The sequence below is a fragment of the Myxocyprinus asiaticus genome, chromosome 9 (genome assembly GCF_019703515.2).
Source record: "Myxocyprinus asiaticus isolate MX2 ecotype Aquarium Trade chromosome 9, UBuf_Myxa_2, whole genome shotgun sequence".
Classification (NCBI taxonomy): domain Eukaryota; kingdom Metazoa; phylum Chordata; class Actinopteri; order Cypriniformes; family Catostomidae; genus Myxocyprinus; species Myxocyprinus asiaticus.
In genome coordinates this window covers 36,650,688-36,671,581 of record NC_059352.1, presented here as the reverse complement: position 1 = coordinate 36,671,581, position 20,894 = coordinate 36,650,688, and the positions used below count along the sequence as shown (strand labels likewise).

The window sequence follows — 20,894 nt, the reverse complement described above, 5'->3', positions numbered from 1 at the left end:
CATAAACATAGTTTTTAGATTGATGTAAAAAAATCACATTAAATCTGACCTGGCTGTTCACACTGAAGGCACCTAAAAAAAAAAAATCAGATATATATCCGATTTATTTCCACATATGAAAGTGTCCCAGATTAGATTTGAAAATGCCAGATTCGAAGTGCTTGTGGCTGATCACACTGTCATCCAATTAACAAGTCTGCAGCCCTATTTACACCTGCATTTACATGTGTTTTCGGTGATCGGATCGCTATCGGATTGCACTTGACCACATTAAATGACAGGTGTAAATGCACCAAAGACGCATTGTGAATGGATTGTGATCGGATCACTGAAACCACATTTTGACCACATTCAAAGAAGGTGTAAATGCACATGTGTTTTCGTTATCCGGATACAACTAAGTAATTAATTATTTGATGAGTTTGCGCTATAGTCATCCGTTGTTAAAGTGCTGTGTTGTGCGTACTTGCCTTTTTTTGTTAATTCAGCCATCGCAATGTGAAGAACACAACATACACTGCCGTCTTGGAATCTTGTTCACAGATTTCAGTTACATGTACTCTAAGCTTGAATTGCTCCAATGGTTGTAAAATACTTTTATTACGGTATTTATGTATGGGTCAGGAGGCATGATTAATTGTATTAATTTTTTTTAATGCATTACTAATTATATAATTAAACATACTAATTTAGTGCGTTAAATTGACAGCCCTAATTAATACCTTTACACTATTCGATGTAGGATCCTTTTTTTTATTCTGCTCTCACAATGTGAAATAGACAACAGAAATTTTAGGCTTGCAATCTGATCACCTGCTGGACTATGCTTGGAATCTCTCTCCTCCCTCAAAATACTCACTCACCTCTCTCTCCTAGTCTATTTTCCCTGAGGCCCTTTTTAACTTTCTTTTCTCTCATTCTAATTCCTTTCAGCATCCTTTACTCATGCAACCTCTGGATCTGTTAACCCTTCAATCATCACTAATGTAGACCCATACACACCCTCTAGCTAAAAAATAAATAATAATAATAATAATTTTTATGAATCCATCTAGATGAATTGCTGATGGTGTCACCCAAATTAATCTGGTGTGAGGAAGAGACCAGAGGAAAGTGGTACTGATACTGACCACTAGGGGCTCTGTTCGAGGTCTGGGGAGACAGGGAAAGGTCTCTCGCAGGAAAGTGGTGATCTCCAAAAGCAGCTGACAAGCCGACATCTTAAGAGCGAAGGGACAGCTGCACTTTGTAGGGTTGACTGTGTCTGTTGAAAGAATCGTTAAAAAAAATTAATCAGCCATATGAAAGGTCCATCATCTGTTTGTTTCATCTGAATTAAAGATGCACTCAGTTATTCTAATCCAATACACTTTTTGTAAAATTCTGCAAATATCTCCTCACAGTCTGTTAGCTGTCCATTCTATGGGAGGGCTGAATAAAAATCTAGTATTTGTAAGCAGCCCTGGCTCTGTAAATGGGACAAAAACAAAGTGGATTGGACCGATCCACACAACACTACTCCAGCCAATCAGCAACAGGGGGTGGTTCTTCCGCATTCACAGGATGGGGGGTGGGGGCAGAGCGAGAAGGAAATTCATTAGAAGAGTGAAGGCAAATCTGGCTGAGGTGAACTTTCTAAACTCCAAGGAGGACAAATGGCAGAAAAAAATACCAAGAGAAAAAGGTCAGACAAATATAAACTAAAAAACAAGGATTATGATAAGTCAAGGGCTAGGAGCCAAATCAATATCGGAGAGGCTTTTCAGCGGTGGAGAGACCTCTGAGAGGTAAAAGGCTTGAAGACAGAAAGCAGAAGTTGGTCTTTTTCTTCTTGACAGGTGGGTAAAATAAATTTTGCTATGTTTCACAGAACCCATATATGCTGTTGTTCTGATGTTAGGTTTAGTAGCAGGAGAGTTGTGAGTGTCTGGAGCAGGTGTGCGTAAAACTGTCTTGTCTACTCTGCAAGTTATCTTAGCAGAAGCAACTTACTGTAGCAACAGTTTTCTAACCCACTACATAGCTAACATTATTTACATTACTTGCTGTGTTGTTGTTCGCTCTAATCGTCTAATGGTATTTTTCCACACAATGTTTGCAAAGGGTTTTATAGCCATGTAGATTTAAAAACATGTTTGGTAGCACCCTCTTTGGTGGGGGGCGGAGCTTCCAAAAGAGCACTAAAGGGAGGGGTGTGTTTGTTTTGGCAGTTGAGTTCGATTATCAACAGTGTTTCTCAGGAATCACTGAGTGCACCTTTAATGATGTCATTTTCACTCTTACTGTCATCCAGATAATCTTCATCCTCATCTTCCTTTCTCACTCGTCTCTTGCTCTCTTCATCATAGATAAAACCCAAGATGTTGGCTGGACTCTCACTGTCTGAGTGGCAAATTTCACTCAGACGAGTGCCTATTGCCTTTTAGAGTATACATACATCAGACAGAGGCAAACACCACAGTGAACTTCAAAAAATAATGTACAGATGTTTTCTAGTGCAGAGAAGGCAAATTTGCATATCTTTAAGCATAATATGACTCACGTCTCCCCACTGGTAAAAGTGTTTGGCTGCATTCCACTGGAGTTTGGTGTTCCTTTTGTTTCCTGCTACAGGTGATCGGCCTCTGGACAACCCTCTCTTAGTAATGTTAACATGGTGACCCTTCATCCATTCTGGCCAGTTCCCACGGTTACATCGATGCACGAAACGGGCACACTCCAGGAAAAGCGAGGCCCTTGCCACCACAGGGGCTTCCTGGTGAAGACATTTATTGAAGAAAATGCAGGAAGTGAAAAAGAATAAACTAAACAAGTTTGCTTATCAATTGTTTGCAAGTGTTTAGAATATTTAACAAGAGAATATTAAATTCCTTGTTTTTTTTCACAAAACATTTTAAGTCCAACTTGATTTAATGCCAATCTTGATTTAACCCCTTACACCCTGCTGCATATTTTGGCAGCCATCTTCACATTTTCACACCCAAATTTAAAAGCTCACCTTACACACATACAGTAGACTAATTGCAAAATATTGGTCTCATTTTACAGAAAACTCCCTAAAATTTCACAAAAAGATTCCAATAATTAATAAACAACATTCATATTTTTTTTTATCCTGTCTTTGAAAGCCTGTGATTCAGGCTCTGTTTGCTCTATGTCTCTGCAAAAAGTGTTTGTTCATTCCACTAGATGGTAACAAATACTAAGAAAAAGACATTTTCCTCTATCAACTTCCATCGCAATATACAGATCTGAGATGCAGGTGCTGCTATAACACAGCTGAGCACTCACCATGTGCTTGTCCATAGGCATTCAATCTATTTTGAGATCCCAGGCATCTTTCCCAATGTTCTGTCAAATATCTTGGACTTTGAGTGGACTAGAAGCTTAATCTAGGTGTCGTTGGAAAGCTGAAATCCTCATGTATAAAACTTCATCATCGCTAGTCAAGAACATATTTTGCAGAGGATTTATATATCATGCTTTTTCTGCTCTACTGCATATTTTGTTCTGGACATCTGAGACATAACATTAGATTATTTACTCAAGCAATCTCACAGACAAGTACAAAATGTCTCTAAGGTAATAGCTGATTGAGAGTTTATGGCTACTTGATCAGAACAGATATGAGCCATTTGTCTTTGTTGTCTTAAAGAGATCATAACACTTTGTGATTCTTTTGATAATCATAAGAACTGTTGTTTTATGGCTAAAAAATAGTGTCGTCAGTCAATTAAAATCTTTAATAACGATTAATTGTATAATTTTTTTGTAGTTAATCGCAATTAATCGCAGATTTTAAAAGTGCTGAAATCTGACACTATATATACTTAACAACCTTAAAGATAACATCCTCACATAGGAGAGAGCATAACGGTCAACTAGCGTGTTAAGACAGTTCCGCCCACAGAATGTCTATGGGACCGCCGTGCTATGCTATTTTATGCCAAGCTTGTAGGCTCTCTTGGTAGAAGGGCTCTGGCCCTGTGGCGTGTGCGTCAGTGTAATGACTCCGGGTGGACACATTACAAAGGTTCTGCCCTTCACGCCAGTGTTTATGCTGTATTAATGGTAAATGCATTAATCGTGATTAAGAAAAATTAACGCGTTAAACTTTTTTAATTAATCGCATGCGTTAACACGTTAATTCTGACAGCTCTACTAAACAAAATCTACTAAAAACACAGTCACATTCCTGAGAATGAGAGCTTTCATTTGATATATGATGTGACTATCTTAGGTCTATTGGAAATAAATGTATATTCATAATTCTACATCATTACCACAGGGTGGCGCTAATGCAGAGGTTTTTATTTTTTTTATTTTATGTAACATAAACGCAAAATTAATGGGAAAAGTTATGTGAAAAGTTTGGATTCCAAGCTTTCCCACATATCGTAATTTAAGGGGATGCCACTTGAAATGAACAAGTAACAAGTTGCAACAAATGTTTTGGTCATTATTTTATCTCTAACTACTTTGCATCAAAAGCAGTGTGACAACCGTTTTTATATAAACAGAAAAAAATAGAGCTAACCAGGTCAAGTGCTGCAGCTAAAATCGAAGCATCTGGTATGGTTCCTGGCTCACAGCAGTTCAACAGGAACTGAAACCTCTTCATGCCCTGTCTGATTGCACCTAGATTCACTATGTTCTTATTCTTCATGGCCTCCTGACTGGCAGCCAAGCGCTCCTGGAATCCATGGCAACCTGAGAATGGATACAAAATGATGTCAGTGTAAGGCAGATGAAGTCTAATACCCCAGTATAAAAAAAGCCATCTGAAAATAGCTAGTGAGATATGCAATAGCTGGTGATGTCGAGTGAACATGCAATTCTGTTTTATACACTATATTTTGACACATCTATCGCAAAACAAACCATTGTATTTAAACATAAATACCATAAATTTGCATCTTTGGCTTCATCTACTGAAGTTTAACGCAATCACATTTATAGCTAAAACAAATAAGACCACATTCTGCAATAAATATTTTCACACATAAATATCTAATAGGTCACATTTTGGAGCTTTTAACTTGGAGAGTGGAAGGTTTACGAAAACTCTGACAAAGCTGTGGCGGGTCATGGTGCCAGGTCATAGGTCAGAGAGCCCATGTCAGAGAACCACAGTCCCTCTTCCAGCTGACAAACACACAGAGAGCTGGCATGGAAGATGGTAGAGAACAGTGAGTGTACCAGAAGCACAAGACACATCATAGACGTGCACACACACAAACACAGGGCGAATTACGGATGGGGGACGGGGGAGGACACCCCAGGGTTCTACCATCTTTCTCTTCTGTGTGGTGAAGCTTGGATGGGTTCCTCCGACCAGACCTCCATTTACCGAGACGCTTGAAGAAATTCTCCTCTTCCTCTCGCCCATACTCAATGGCGCTACCCTCCGACAGCTTTACTGCACTAGTGAACTTGACCTGAGATATAAAGGCAAGACACAGATCAACAAGAAATTCCTGCCTTAAAACTCAAACACAATGACTGATTCTCTTCCACGAAGAAGCTTTCTTCCTAAGAAAGAAACAAGGTCAAGTATTTCTTATTTTTTATTCAGATGTTCTTATGTCGGGTAACATTTCAGTAGACATAAAGGCACAATTTTTCCAGGTTTGTCTAACCTTAGGCTGAACTTCAAAGACATTAGTCATTAATCTTACAGTTCATACAAAATCTTTGTATAAACACTGGCCCTTAACACTTACTTAGTTTACTCAATTTAAACCATGACCTGCGCTGCACACAACTAATACTGGCATTATATTCATGCTGGTTAGCCAGAGGGGAACTAGCCCCCACAGTGAGCCTGGTTTCTCCCAAGGTTATTTTTCTCCATTAACCAACATCTTATGGAGTTTTGTGTTCCTTGCCACAGTCGCCTTTGGCTTGCTCACAGGGGTTCTAAATACAATTATGATTTAATTATTTAATTATTTATTTTTTATACACAATTTACAATAATATTTAATCAAACTACACAATGAAGACTTTATAGTTATTAATGTTTTCATTTTCTGTTAATGCATGATTTTCTGTAAAGCTGCTTTGAAACGATGTGTGTTGTGAAAAGCCCCATACAAATAAAAATGACATGACTTGACTTGACTTAGGGGGATTTCACAATGGCAGTTTAGCCTGAAACAGAGCACGGTTCGCATTAAAAATTGGTAATACAAAAGTTGTTTTGCGTACCATGGTACCGAACCTGAGACTACCTGCAGTAGGTGGTCTGAGCTCGGTTGGAATGAAACTGTGGCATGTTTCGCATGAGTTAGAAAGCAACCTGTAGAATACTCAGGTCTGCACTTGTTTATGAAGTAAAATAACTTGTGCTTGCATTATTTTTACTCAAAAAAGGTAGTTTGCGAGCATCAGAGATAGTCATCTTCTCCTGGACATGCATATTTTCTGAATAATGCCATGCAACACACAGAGGCCAAAGGTCCGCAAAAGGTCTGGTCCTCATTCCAGCTTATTCTGGCCAAGAACCACCCACTTTGGCAGGAAGAGCAATGTAAAACAATCACTCACAGTTAATTTTGGCTTTACATGCCATTTAGGGGTGAGTTTATCTGATCTAGATTATAAGCAAGAATAATTTAAATTATGGCACCGCAATCTCCGTGAACGATTGTGAAAATAACACAGAAAATGTGAATTTGAGATCTTAAGTACACTACAGTACAGAAAAAAGTGCAGATTATTTCGCAGACATAATTTAGAAAGCAAAGATAAATATACACGAGTCAAAACATTATGACCACTCACAGGTGAAGCGAATAACGTTAATCACCTCCTAACAAGGCAATATGTCAAGGTCTGGGTAGATTAGATGGTAAGCGAACAATCATTTCTCATGGTCAACATGTTGAATGCAGTGACTTTGACAAGGGTCAAATTGTTATGGCCAGACAGCTGGGTCAGAGCATTTCTGAAACGGCAAAGCTTGTGGGGTGCTCCTGGTCAGCAGTGGTGAGTACCTACCGACAGTGGTCCGAGGAGGAACAAACCACAAACCGGCAACAGGGTGTTGGGCACCCAAGGCTCATCGATGCGCGAGAGCAATAAAGGCTATCCCATCAGGACAGAAGGTCTACTGTGGCACAAGTCACAGAAAATTTAAATGATGGTTACGAGAGGAATGTAGCACAACACACAGTGCATCACACCCTGCAGCGTATGGGGCTGCGTAGCCGCAGACCGGTCAGAGTGCCCATGATGACTCCTGTCCACCGTCGAAAACGCCTACAATGAGCACGTAAGCATCAGAACTGGACCTTGGAGCAGTGGAAGAAGGTCACCTGGTCCAATGAGTCCCCTTTTCTTTTACATCATGTGGATGGCCATGTATCTAGGGACGTGATGGCACCAGGATGCACTGTGGGAAGACAACAAGCCGTTGGAGGGAGTGTGATGCTCTGGGAAATGTTTTACTGGGAAACCCTGGGTCCGGCCATTCATGTGGATGTCAATTTGACATGTGCCATCTACCTAAACATCATTGCAGACAAGGTACACCCCTTCATGGCAATGGTATTCCCTGATGGCAGAGGCCTCTTTCAGAGGATAATACACCCTGCCACACTGCACACATTGTTCGGGATTGGTTTGAGGAACAGGATGAAGAGTTCAAGGTGTTGCTCTGGCCTCCAAATTACCCAGATCTCAATCAAGAGAATCTGTGGTATGTGCTGGACCAAGTCCGGTCCATGGCGACTCAACCTTGCAACATACAGGACTTGAAGGATCTGCTGCTAATATCTTGGTGCCAGATACCACAGGACACCTTCAGGGGTCTTGTAGAGTCCATGCCTCAGCGGGTCAGCGCTGTTGGCACGTGGAGGACCAACAGTATATTAGGCAGGTGGTCATAATGTTTTGGCTCAACAGTGTATAGTTCTGCTTGGGGATATCTATTGTAATTTACTTGCTATTAACCCTCCTATTGCGCTCTGGTCATTTTTGACCCGGGAGAGGTAGATCATAATTTTAAATACCACACTATTTTTAGTATGGGAACCAAACTTTGTGACTTTGTCAAGAATATCAAAATAAACAATACATTTTATTTGTAAGATTTTTTACGAGATTTAACCATTTTTTTTCTCTCCCCTTTTTCTCCCTAATTTGGAATGCCCAATTCCCAATGCGCTCTAAGTCCTCGTGGTGGCGTAGTGACTCGCCTCAATCCGGGTGGCAGAGGACGAATTTCTGTTGCCTCCGCATCTGAGACCGTCAATCCATGCATCTTATTACGTGGCTTGTTGAGCGCGTTAACACGGAGATATAGCGCACGTGGAGGCTTCACGCTATTCTCCGTGGCATCCACACATAACTCACCACGCGCCCCACAGAGAGCGAAAATCACATTATAGCGACCACGAGGAGGTTACCCCATATGACTCTACCCTCCCTAGCAACTGGGCCAATTTGGTTGCTTAGGAGACCTGGCTGGAGTCACTCAGCACACCCAATTTTATTTTATTTTTTTCATTGTTACATCTTTTGCGTTCATGGGTTCATTTTTACCCAGACATCAATTGTGGGTAAAAATGGAAATTCATTCAAACTACAAGTAATTCTCACATTAGATGTTAATATAAATTGTATAGTATGCTATATTTAGATATAATTTCACAGAAATTCACATGTATCACACTTGTTTTGCTGTAGTTAATGTATATTTTGAAATGTCAAAGAATTTCTAAATTTTGTATTTAAAAAAATGGCATATTAATTCATAGTTTTTATATTTGTCAATTAACATGCCAAAAAAATATGTTTACATGTATAAACAGATAAGAACTTATTAATGACTTACAAATACAGTTGCAATCAAAATTATTCAACCCCCCCAAGACAGTAAGGATTTACAAAGGTAAGCTTTTCTGATGACCCAGAATTTTTAAACTTTACATCTATATCAGTTGAGTGACACATTCAAAGTCACAGTGTGAATATATAACCTAATATTTGTAAATAGCAGGATTTTTTTAAAATACAGCCATGTCATAATTATTCAACCCCTACTGCATGTAGCTGTTTCTTAAATATGTAAGGCTACACAAGTAATTGTTTTAAAACAAAAATAAGTCATCAATCTGCAATGGCACTTATTTAAGTTTTAAAATGTAAGTTTAGCATTGTAAGCAAAAATGTATTTCTATGCAAAAAATGCAATTAAAAATAAGCTGTCTCAAAAGTTAATAGAGGAGATTATTTCATTAAACAAGAATGGTCATGGCTAAAAGTACATTTCCAAGGCACTTCAATTTCCAATAGACAAAGTTGGCAGCACCATTCATAAATTTTTTTAAATATGGTACAACAGCAACCTTCTTGGGGTGTGGAAGAAAGCAAAACTTCACCAAGGGAAATGTTGACTTGAATATTCAAGAAGTAATAGGAAAGAAGTAGGAAAGACCTGTGGAGTCCTGGAAGAAGGTTTTTAAGACGTATGACACTAAACTGAAAATGAGTTTTAGACCCATGGGTCAGCAGTACATCTGGAGTAAGATGACAAGGTGATGACAAGAACGACACCATCCCCACAGTCAAGCATGGAGGTGGGTCAGTCCTGTTATGGGGGTGTTTTGCGGCTGCAGGAAACAGCTATCCTGACTATGTGACAGACACCATGGATTTTTTCAGGTATCAGGCCATTTTGGCATGAAAAATGTGATGCCTTCAGTGTGTAAATTGAAGCTCGGTGATCACTGGACTTTCCAGCAAGACAATAACACCAAGGATACATCCAAGTTGTCCAAAATCTGGTTCAGGGATAGGTTGTGAAATATCCTTAAATGGCCCTTTCAGTCTATCATTAAAATCCCATTGCAAACATTTGTTGGGATTACAAGGAAGCAATGGCAGCACAGAAACCAAAGAATGTCAATGAGCTAGAAGCTTTTGCTCCTGAGAAATGTGTAAAAATTCTAATAGAGAGGTGTCCGAAGCCTGAGAACACTTACCTGAAACATTTATTTGCTGTTATTAAGGATAAAGGATGCTCCACAAATGATTGACTTTCGGGGTTGAGTATTTTTGACATGACATTTGTGGAGAGAATTAGTTATTTTTTATTTTAAAATTTGGGTAAACTGAACTCTTTGTTCTCAAAATCACTCAAATGTGTATTAAAAACTTACTTTGTTTACTGAGGTTTTAGTTGATGTGTTTTAATTCACATCACCAGAATGTATTGCTGGTCAGGGGGGTTGAATAGTTTTGATTGCAACTGTAGTATTAGATGAAAATCATCATGTTATGAATGATTTATAAGCTTGAATTCCACCGGTCAAAACTGACCGGTGGAATTTTGTGTGCCTCAAACAAAACCTCATAATATCTTTCAAAGATTTTATGTCAATAACCAGGCAAACTTTGGCAGATCCAGCAATTAAGTGCACATTAAATCAACTCCACATAAAACACAACATTGTTTTCAGATGGACTGATAAAAAAAAAAAAATATGTGTGCCCTTACTACTGGAGGTTGCTGTGAAATAAATTTTTGGTCTAAGAATGTAAAGACAGCGTTAGAGAACAGGAAATGGTTATAAAAAATAATGTGTCCTACTCTGTGAAGCAAGAATGTCTGGGAGATGATGTGTGTCTGAGAATATGGGGAACTGGGGGCAGCCATGGCTAGATTTGCAGGGTTTTTACACATTTACATTTAACTAACAAAGACAGGAATTGTCTACTTACATTATCTGCTTAGACAGAGACTTTTTACATCAGCAATAAGCTAAGAACCAATCAGAATGTAGTAAATAAGTACTGTATATGAGTATTATTATGTAATATAACCAATATAAGCCTAAATGTAACTTTTCTTAGGGTATGTTCCACAGCTACGTCTGATGCCACTCAGATTAGAGTTTAAGAGATCAAGAAATTGCTTTCCAGTTTTTTTGTGCACTATGCATCAGATGGTTTGAACGGACTGTGGGCGGAAATTGAAAATAGTCTAACCTTGTGAAAAATTTAAATTCTGTCACCATCTACTCACCCTCATGCCATTCAAAACCCATATGACTTTCTCACTTCTGCTAAACACGAAAAGAGAAATTTTTAAGAACCATCCCGACAAGGTTAAGTAAACAAACGGACATCAAGATTTTCTCTGAATAAAGACTTAAATTCTGGGTTGCTGTTTACCAAAATGCTTTCAGAAGACTTGGAATATGATGCACATGTTGCATGGACTACTTTTATAATACTTCCACATCCTATTTAAAGCTTGAAACCTGCCATTGTATTAAAAAGAGGAACCGGTTCTTCAAAATGTCTCCCTTTGTGTTACACAGAAGAAATGTGTTTATGTTTATGTCTTTTTGTTTTATTAAAGATTACTTATATTGTCAAGCCGGTTCTCGCCTCCTCCTTTCCACTGAACCTCGTTACACTGGTGGCGAAATCTGGGAAGGAGGAGGCGAGAACCGGCTTGACAATATAAGTAATCTTTTAATAAAACAAAAAGACACAAACATAAACACATGCAGGGCAGCTGCCCGTAACTCTCTCTCTCTCAAACTGCTGCCTCTGGTCGCCTTTATCCCTCTCGAGGGCTTGATTAGCCTGATTAGGGGCCGGGTGTGCAGCATCACGACCCAGCCCCACCCTCCTCCCTGCCACAATGAGGGTGAGCAAATGATGATTGAATATTCATTTTTGGCTGAACTATTTATTTATTCCACATTTAAGAGTAAATGCAGAAACTTAGACTCACCTTGGAGCTTTGTCTGATAAAGGACAGTCTGTCCACTGAGCTGATGTCCAGCAGATCCTCAACCCCATCAGCTAGGCCAGATAGAGAGGATCGTTTAAGCCAGTTACCTGTACCACATGTTAAAGGGTTACAAGAAAGGCAGTTTTAGCTTAACTCTGATACCCTTTTAAATGGAAGTGCAAACAAGCCAAAAGGGATTGAAATACAGAGGGGAAGATTTCATGCTGGTGCTTCGACCCATATAGTTCATACGCAAACATCGACAAAGTGCATATACTCTCATTATAAGTATGAGAAAGCTTCAAAAGAAAAAAAGATGAAGAATATATTTGAATACATTTTCAAATGAAAGTTTTCATTTTTAATGACACTGCAAAATATGGCTGCACACAGTAACTAAAGCACAAGTACAAAACACACACACATACGTAACATGGAGAGAGTGAATGGATGGCGAACTTTCCTACGGCATGCTGGTGACAAAAAGGAAAGAACAGAGATACGAATGACTTTTATAACATTCAGATTCTCAAAACATCGAGCCAATAAGAGGTGAAAATTCTTGATGAAATTCACCCTTTTGACAAGGATGTTTAATAAAAGGCACAACATAAGTTTATTCTTAAAAAGTAGTTCTTACTAAAACCTCCCAAATTGTAATTTTACCAATATTATCATACTTAAAAAAAATAAAAAAAATAAAATGGTTTAATACACACTTACTGTACCTTTGTATTTCACAAACATTAACACATTGAGAGTCCTCTGTGTATGGAAATTTTAGTTTTTTGTTCACAGAGAGTAAATCTCTTTGAATCTGAGCAATTGCCCACCCACAGATATTTGGGATACAGTCATGGGAATTCAGACAAACTGCTTAATGAAGCATACAAGTTATGTAAGGGTTTAAATAAAATAAAAAGTAAGTATTGTCTGAGAAGGTCTGAAGTCATCCACGCAAATAACACAGTTGATCAACATACTTGAGTCTCTGAGTATCTGCTTTTTGTGGGAAAACAAAGGAATAGAGACAAATCTGGTTACGTTAGAATTTCTGTCTCACTCTTTTACTCACACACACAAACACACCTATGGGCAGTTTGAGCTTCTTGCGGAGTGAGATCCGTCGGGAGCGAGAGCGTGAACGTCGGTCTGTGGTGGTCCCGGAGTGGGCGGTGGTGCACTCTGATGTGTCTTGCTCTGATTGGCTGCTGGTATCACTGGCAGCACTCTGAGACTTGAACATCTTCCTCCAAAAATCTTTCCTTCCTAACAGAGCTCCAGGGATCTGTTCCTCGCTAAGGACACAATCACACACATATTTTTCATTCGTCAAATGTTGAATTTACATTATAGCAGTAGTTCATCCAAGAATTAAAATTCTGTAATTCAAAATACTTTGTATGAGGAACAGACCAAAATTTAAGTAGTTATTTACTGACAGATTTTCACTTATAAAAGATTTTCGGTGAATAAGTCTACATAATGACGTTCTTGTGAATGTGTGAGTAAATGTATATATTTGCATGTACTTTTTTGCTGTAGCTGGCTTGGCCTCCTCCTTTTCTTCTGGTTTTTTGGTGGTATTGAGTTTTTCAGCGCTGTCCAGAAGGGCACTGAGAGCCACACGTCGAAAAACATTTCCATGAGACTCCTTAATGAACTGAACCAGCTGACGTATGTCACAATACAGACCCTGATTTGTGTGTGTTTAGATGCGAGGAGAGACAGTCATAGTGTGAATGGGTGAAAAGAGAGAGGTGTAAAAGAGAAAACGGAGATATAGTCAAATATTCACACTCTTCTGTAAACAAGAGAGTACTTTACCTGAGACCATGACTAATGAATTTCCATGACAGTCATTTGTGGTTACTGTATATGTATTTTTTTTTTTAATCATTTTAGTTATTGCTCTTACAAAAAACAATTACTAGCCTCAAAAAAATATTTCAGAGCCGAGTATAATTACAAAACATTAAAATTCACTATAGGACTTGCCATGACTTTTTTCCATGACATTTAAAGATTTTGTTAATTGCCATGACTTTTTCAGGCCTGGAAATTACAATTTAAAAATTGCCCTGATATTTCCAGGTTTTTTATGACCGTGAGAACCCTGACATTCAAGCACTCAATCAGTATGTTTACATGCGCAGTTATAATCGAGCTACAGCATTTTATTCCCCGTTTTTTTGGCATAGTTGAGCTATAGTCTTGATTTGTCAGTCCAAGTATACATGAAACAATGCAAAATTGAATTGGCCTATTTGAAGGATGTCAAATTCATCAGGTTTCTTTTTGCCGAGCACGAGACATTTTATTTTGCGATTCTCTGACTTTAACGAGACATTCTGAAACGCCTAATATGAAAGATTACGTGACTTAATGAACTAACAAAACAACAAGGCAGAACCAAATTTCTCTCAATTCACTATCTTTTGCCAAAAGAACGAAATTGCAATCCATGTAGAAAGACAGTAGTTTCCGTTAAAGATGCACTCATTAATTGTACTGAAGTATGTCGAAGTGGCTTACATTAGCTTGCACTGATACCTAGTGCTGCATCATTCATAAGGATGCTGCATCTTTCAAACACAGTGGTATTCAGTTTCCAATTCCTTTGTAGAAATTCACTATGCACAGTAAGTCAGGATCAATTAAATCCATGAATGAAAGTGTCCAATAACAAGGCAGTTACTGAGATTAAGCGAGTAGTATTCAGCTAGTCATGTGATGCTAACATGGCTGCCCCCATGAGCGCCCCTGCCCCATGTAGAATAAAAGAGCTTTTATAAGGTTACTGATATGATATGACTAAACTATTCATCTCACATGATTGGTCATAATTTTATACATGTTTCAAAATTACTATTCATTTTTTTAGAAATAAAACTTTTTTAAATGAGGAAAAACTCTTACTGAGTGAAACTTTAAGCATTTTCTTTCCTATGTTCAAGCAGGTTAAGCCATTTCTTTTCAGTTTTTTTAAAGTGCTGAAAAAAAGACTACAAATAAATATGGTCCAGGGCCAATGTCTTAGAAAATATTAAACAAACATGCCTTATAATTAGTTTTTATGGGAGAGATGTGCATATGTATATTAATGTGTTTCTCCTTGGATTACAGTGTCATTGTTTAAATAGTTTATCAAAAGGGAAAAGTTAGAACATTTCTTTCCTCCCTGGTTTGTCTCCATGTTTATTGTAGTACATTAAGCCACATTAAATTAAACCTGTACTGTACTGTACTTTTGCATTAAAAGTGCCACAGTTTTCTCTCAGTTTTCTCATCATTTCGGCTGTCTTTCTCTCTTCCAGAACGAGCACTGGCATACTGTATATAATGCAAAATAATGTTTCTTTGCGACTAGAGCTGTCGATTTAATGTGTTAATTTAGTGCAATTAATTATATGAAAAATAACGTTTAAAAAAATGTAAGGCAATTTATCATGCCCCCGACCGTACATAAATTCAGTAATATTTAGTAATTTATGTTTTTGCACATTTGTGGCAGTAGGGGTCCATCAGTGCAACTCCAGCTCTACATGCAACGTGCTTCTTCAAACCAGCGAAAGCAGGCATCACACAGCCCTTCCATCTATTTTAGAGCTCTTGCCTTTCACACATGACACACTCTTATGTTTAAAGAAGATAGTTGGACCAAGCACAACAGAATGCATGGTTTTTGAGACATGTTTTTCAACGTTTCAAACTATGTTTAACTTGACACAGTGTCCTAAGAAGACTCTTGTAATTCTGACTAGAGACTAAAAACGAATAAGACGCGACGCCACCGAAGTGAGATGCCCCAAAAGATTCTGTCTGATGCATAAATACATACATCAACAATTAAAAATAGCACAGACGGAATTAGGCTAATAACAGGGTTATGTTCAATGATATGGAAATAATATGAACAATATTTTTTACCTTAAAATCCTCTTTTTGAATAGTCTAAATGCTAAAAAATATTTATGTAGGTACATGATGTAATGTATTTTAAATATCTAACTTATATATATATTGTTATATATTATATTGTATGAATAATTATTTGAATTATTATATGTTAAATTATCTTTATTTGGTGGCCTTTCTCAGTAAATATTGATATGTGATTAATTGTGATTAATTTGATTACAGTTTTTCTCAATCGATTTTACGCAATTCTCTAAACTCAGGTCACTGCTCTCAGTACAGTAAACACAGCCATCTGAACACTTTGTAATTGTCCTAAACAGATTGTGCATTTTTCTTGATTTTCCTCATTTTCTCAAAACACTACATACAAATTTCTCTAATCTAAAATTCATGCTTTTAAAACAGTTAACACAAACAAAGTCATACTCTCAAACGCACATGTCAGGTTGTCAAATGCTGATATTGATATCTGCTGTGTTAGTAAAGCACACAGCAAAGAAAATGCAATTTACTAAATTTTTCACACAACTGTCATGACTTTGCTATCTATAAAAGGGGTCAAATATGAAAATTCAGAGCAAACAAACAATAAGGAAGAAGAATAAGAAGAGGAAGAACATGAAGAAGAAGTGCAAAATGAGAAGAGGTAGAGTGGTTAAAGGAAGAGAAAATAGGAGGAAGAAGAGATGAGAAAAGGGGAAGGTTTGCTCAACTCTTTCAGGGGTGAACACTGCATTGAAAGAGTTGAGGAAAGACCAAATCGAGATGGTGTAATGATGCTGAGCAGAGAGAAAGAGGACAGCAGGGTGGAAGAATAAATAAGACACAGAAGAGGCTCAAATGATCTGATAGTTCATCTAATTTACAGAATCACGGTCTCTCTGACACACAAAGTGTTCGGACTAATGTGAGCAGATCTACAGTGACTCAACAAAAAAGAGAGGGAGAAATGCCATTCCTTTGCATGCCAGTCAATCAATGTCCACAATTACTGTACCATCTGTGCTTATAGTGCTGCCTTAGTTCCATACAATTTAGCAAGATTGCTATTTTTTTGTTTGTTGTTTTTTGTTTGTTTGTTGTTGTTTTTTTACAGTACACTTCATCATCCTTCCAGAGGAAGAGCAGGAACAACCAGAAATTTAGAGTTATTTTATGAAAACAGATTTTTCATAATTTGGGTGAAAATATTTATATTGTGGATTTTTATGATAAATGTGTTATTTCAATCATAGATTTGTGTGTCTATAGCAGAAAATTTTATAAATTCAATAGAGATCACATCTATAGTTTTGATGTTAGTTTTTAGTTTTAATAAATGCATTATCAGAAAATAAAATGTTGCTTCATTATGCAGTGAAATTGAATTGTTTTGCAAAACTGAGTGTCTGTTTCGTCTGCTGTGTGAATTGTTTTGAGAGCACTGATTATAGTTTGGAGAAATGTATAAAATTGACTGAGAAAAACTGTAATAGGCACATCATGTACTTAATTTTATAAAACATTTAAATCAATTTACAGCCTTAATTGCGATGTAAATGTACATTCATAAATCATAAATCATAATGGTGGAAAACAACTGTCATGTGCTCAAATGTTATAGCCATTTTTTTGCAGTTTTAATTATCCTGTTTTTGATGGGAAACATAAGAGAGGACAATCATAAATGGAGCGCAACATTCGGGTTCCGGAAGTAAAAACCCCATTCATTTTTTTCATAGGTGAATTATTTTTTAACAAAACGTATAAATCTTTTAAGATAGATCTGCCATGAGCTCAAACATTGTAAATCAACGGCATATGCTTCCACTGAAGCCATCAGTCTGTTATTTCAACTTTTCAACTTCCTTTTTTAGAAATCATGTTTAATATTGGAATTCATGCTGAAGAATTATACTAACCATGACCCTAAATAGAAACACTCCACCAATCAGAGAAGTCAAATTTGAATATATTATTTTTATACTTATAATTAACAACTTTAAATTAATAGTTTTATATTTTTCAATCGTTTAAATTTGATTATGTAATTTGCGGTGCTATATGGGATTGTGGTAAGTACACAGTCTTGCACTTTTGTCTTTTTGTCCGATTTTCAAACACTCTTTTGCTTCAAATCAAAGTTTGTAATGCCGTGATTCATCTCAGAGCTGGTTGGTTTGGTTCATGGCTTACAACTCTTTTATGAAGGATTTTACGAAAAGTCTATGGAAAAAAAACTTCTGGAACCCAGGCAGCTGAAAATGTGGCAGGCACTGTGGCGCTCTATTGACACTGTGGCGCTCATTTGTTTTACATTCTAATATGTCATTTAGATAAACTTTGACTATTGGATGTGCAGATGCAATTGCAATGCAAACAACTACAAATGAGAAACATTCTCATCTGTTTGGGTGTGAGACGCTAAAATAGAGGACAGACTACTTTTCATATGTATTTAATATGTAACGCAATTCTGTTCCCTTAAATACGGGACGATTCTGATGGGACAGTTGGCAATGGCAACCCTAGTTGCATTATTGCATTATCTAGGTCTGTTACTCCAACTTAAATGACTAACGACTAAAAGTGTTTACATGACATAAAAAATAAAATAAAAAAAAAGACAAATTTTTGTTTTGGTCCGATTGAAATCAAACTTTTTAAGTGCATGTAAATGTACTGACTGTTACATCAATATTGCTGTCATCACATATGAAATCATGTCATAAACTTTTGAAAGCAGCGCTCTCACCAGGTTCTCAGAGCTGTGAAGCTCGTGTGTAGTGGAGGCACATCTGGTGATGAGTGACTTGAACATGCAGCCTACCACCACTGTCTCCATGCTCTGGGCCAGAGACTTATCCCCGCCTGTGGTAAAGTTGTTTCCAAAGCCAGCCTTGTCTGTAAACATTAACAAGTCATCTCAGATGGAGAACTGTGGCCTGGGTGCTGTGGCTGGGCAAAATCACAATTGGCAAACAATAAAGTAAGCAGGAAGCTTTGATGTTTACAAGATGGAAGCAGGGGTCAAAAGTACAAATGAAAGGAAAACCTAAAAGGGAATTGCTGGATTTGAATGTTTGCATACATGCAAGTGACTGTGGCCTGAAAGAAAGTTATTGACCTAACAATCAGGTCATGCTCTGATTTCAGTGTTTTGTTTAGCTGGATCTATTAAGCCGGTTTGGAGAATTTTCATTTGGTAAAGCCTATACACTATTTAGCTCTACTACAGGTGAGAACATCACCCTGGATACTGTGAGGGGTGCAGGAATGGGTGTAATGCCTAGTTTTGGCAGTAAATTTAGATATTGTGTATCTACCGATGTTTCTTTTATTCGCCCTCCTGGACCTCTCACCTGCACTCCCGTATTCTGCAAGAGAAAAGATGGTGGGCAACATTGGTGTCAGGCCAGCACAGACATGTACTCGTACGTCAGGAAACACCAACCCACTCCAAAACACACCCTCACACAAACACACACCAACAGATGCAAAAAAATAAAAATAAAAATGACAATCTAAACAAAACATAGGGATATTATTTTCATACACTCACTCATGTTCACTAACTTGCCAGAAATCAATTGTAATTCAGCTTATCTTGCTTTTAAGTTTGATTCCATAAAATTGAAAATACAAAAACACAATAAAGATTGACACTGTCAGTATGATATTTGGCAAGTCTGCTGAAAGGATAAGTGATGGAGGTTTGGGATACAAACAATGAAGTTTGACAGAAAGGAAGAGAGTCATCCTAGGGGCAGATATGAAGGCAGAGGACAGAAGAGGCCAAGGAATGAAAGGAAAATGACAGAAAAAGAATGTAGAGATGATCTGTATTTCCATTCAATTTAATTTGCATCAAGTTTCTCACTTAATATTTTGTAGCACATGGCCTTTTAATGGAATATAATACTTTTTTATTATGATTAAACTGGAATGACTTTGCAGGCATGTCCATCCCCAAAATTACATTACTCATGGATCACAGTTTTTGCTATGGTTGTAATACTCAGGACATTTCAAACCATTTGGATTTGGTCTAATCTAATTGATACAGTTGATGCAGTTGTGAATCATGTAGTTTACTCAAAAAGACAGGGCTGAAAAGCCCCACAAAATGACTTTGCGTTGTATCAGGTGCTATGTTCTGTTTTAAATGGTCATGGCTGTGTTATGAGCGTAATTGCTGTTGTGCATCTGAGACATGTAGTATGGCACAGATATATTCAGATGTTCTGATAAATGGTAGTGTGAAAATAGCCAAGGTGTTTATAAGCAAGTTTTATAAGCAAAGCTACACAGTTCAGTCATTTCTACAAGAATTATAACACTTGATTAATTATTCTGAATTCACCCAAAATGAGTAAAGTGGTAAATAAGTATTTTGACAGTATGTAAAAATTAAATAATAGCAAATAAGATAAACACAAATATATATATATATTCATACATATACAGTATATACACTGATCAGCCACAACATTAAAACCACCTGCCTAATATTGTGTAGGTCCCCCTCGTGCTGCCAAAACAGTGCCAACCCGCATTCTGAGATGCTATTCTTCTCACCACAATTGTACAGAGTGATTATCTGAGTTACCGTAGACTTTGTCAGCTCGAACCAGCCTGGCCATTCCCCATTGACCTCTCTCATCAAAAAGGAATTTTTGTCCACACTCACTGCTCACTGGTTGTTGTTTTTTTCGTATCATTCTCTATACACTCTAGAAACTGTTGCACGTGAAAATCCTAGGAGAACAGCAGTTAAAGAAATACTCAAACCAGCCGTCTGGCACCAACAATCATGCCATGGTCTAAATCACTGAGATCAAATTTTTTCCCCACTCTGATGGTTGATGTGAACATTAACTGAAGCTCCTGACCTGTATCTGAATGATTTTATACATTATACTGCTGCCACACGATTGGCTGTTTAGATAATCGCATGAATATGTATATGTACAAGTGTACCTAATAAAGTGGCCGGTAAGTGTGTCTGTATATATATATATATATATATATATATATATATATATATATATATATATATATATATATATATATATATATATATATATATATATATATATATATATATAGATATCTACTACTGGTAAAAAGTTTTAGAACACTAAAATATTTTTTCCTTGAAAGACATTGATGCTTCTGTTCACCAAAGTATGCATTACATTGTTTAGAAATACTGCCAAAAACATTTGTAATGCAAATTATT

At 37.3% G+C, this 20,894-nt stretch overlaps 1 protein-coding gene across 1 annotated transcript in view; it reads right to left on the bottom strand.

The window, feature by feature from the left end:
• LOC127445745 (protein unc-80 homolog) overlaps positions 1-20,894 on the bottom strand; it is a 104,509-nt gene that overhangs the window by 54,665 nt on the left and 28,950 nt on the right. The window contains exons 16-24 of the mRNA XM_051706013.1: positions 18,408-18,556; positions 13,285-13,448; positions 12,842-13,050; positions 11,753-11,859; positions 5,291-5,438; positions 4,538-4,710; positions 2,543-2,755; positions 2,284-2,419; positions 1,131-1,264 (exon numbers count right to left, since the gene is read on the bottom strand). Coding sequence (XP_051561973.1) covers positions 1,131-1,264; positions 2,284-2,419; positions 2,543-2,755; positions 4,538-4,710; positions 5,291-5,438; positions 11,753-11,859; positions 12,842-13,050; positions 13,285-13,448; positions 18,408-18,556 — 1,433 coding nt within the window. The remainder of the gene's footprint in view (positions 1-1,130; positions 1,265-2,283; positions 2,420-2,542; positions 2,756-4,537; positions 4,711-5,290; positions 5,439-11,752; positions 11,860-12,841; positions 13,051-13,284; positions 13,449-18,407; positions 18,557-20,894) is intronic.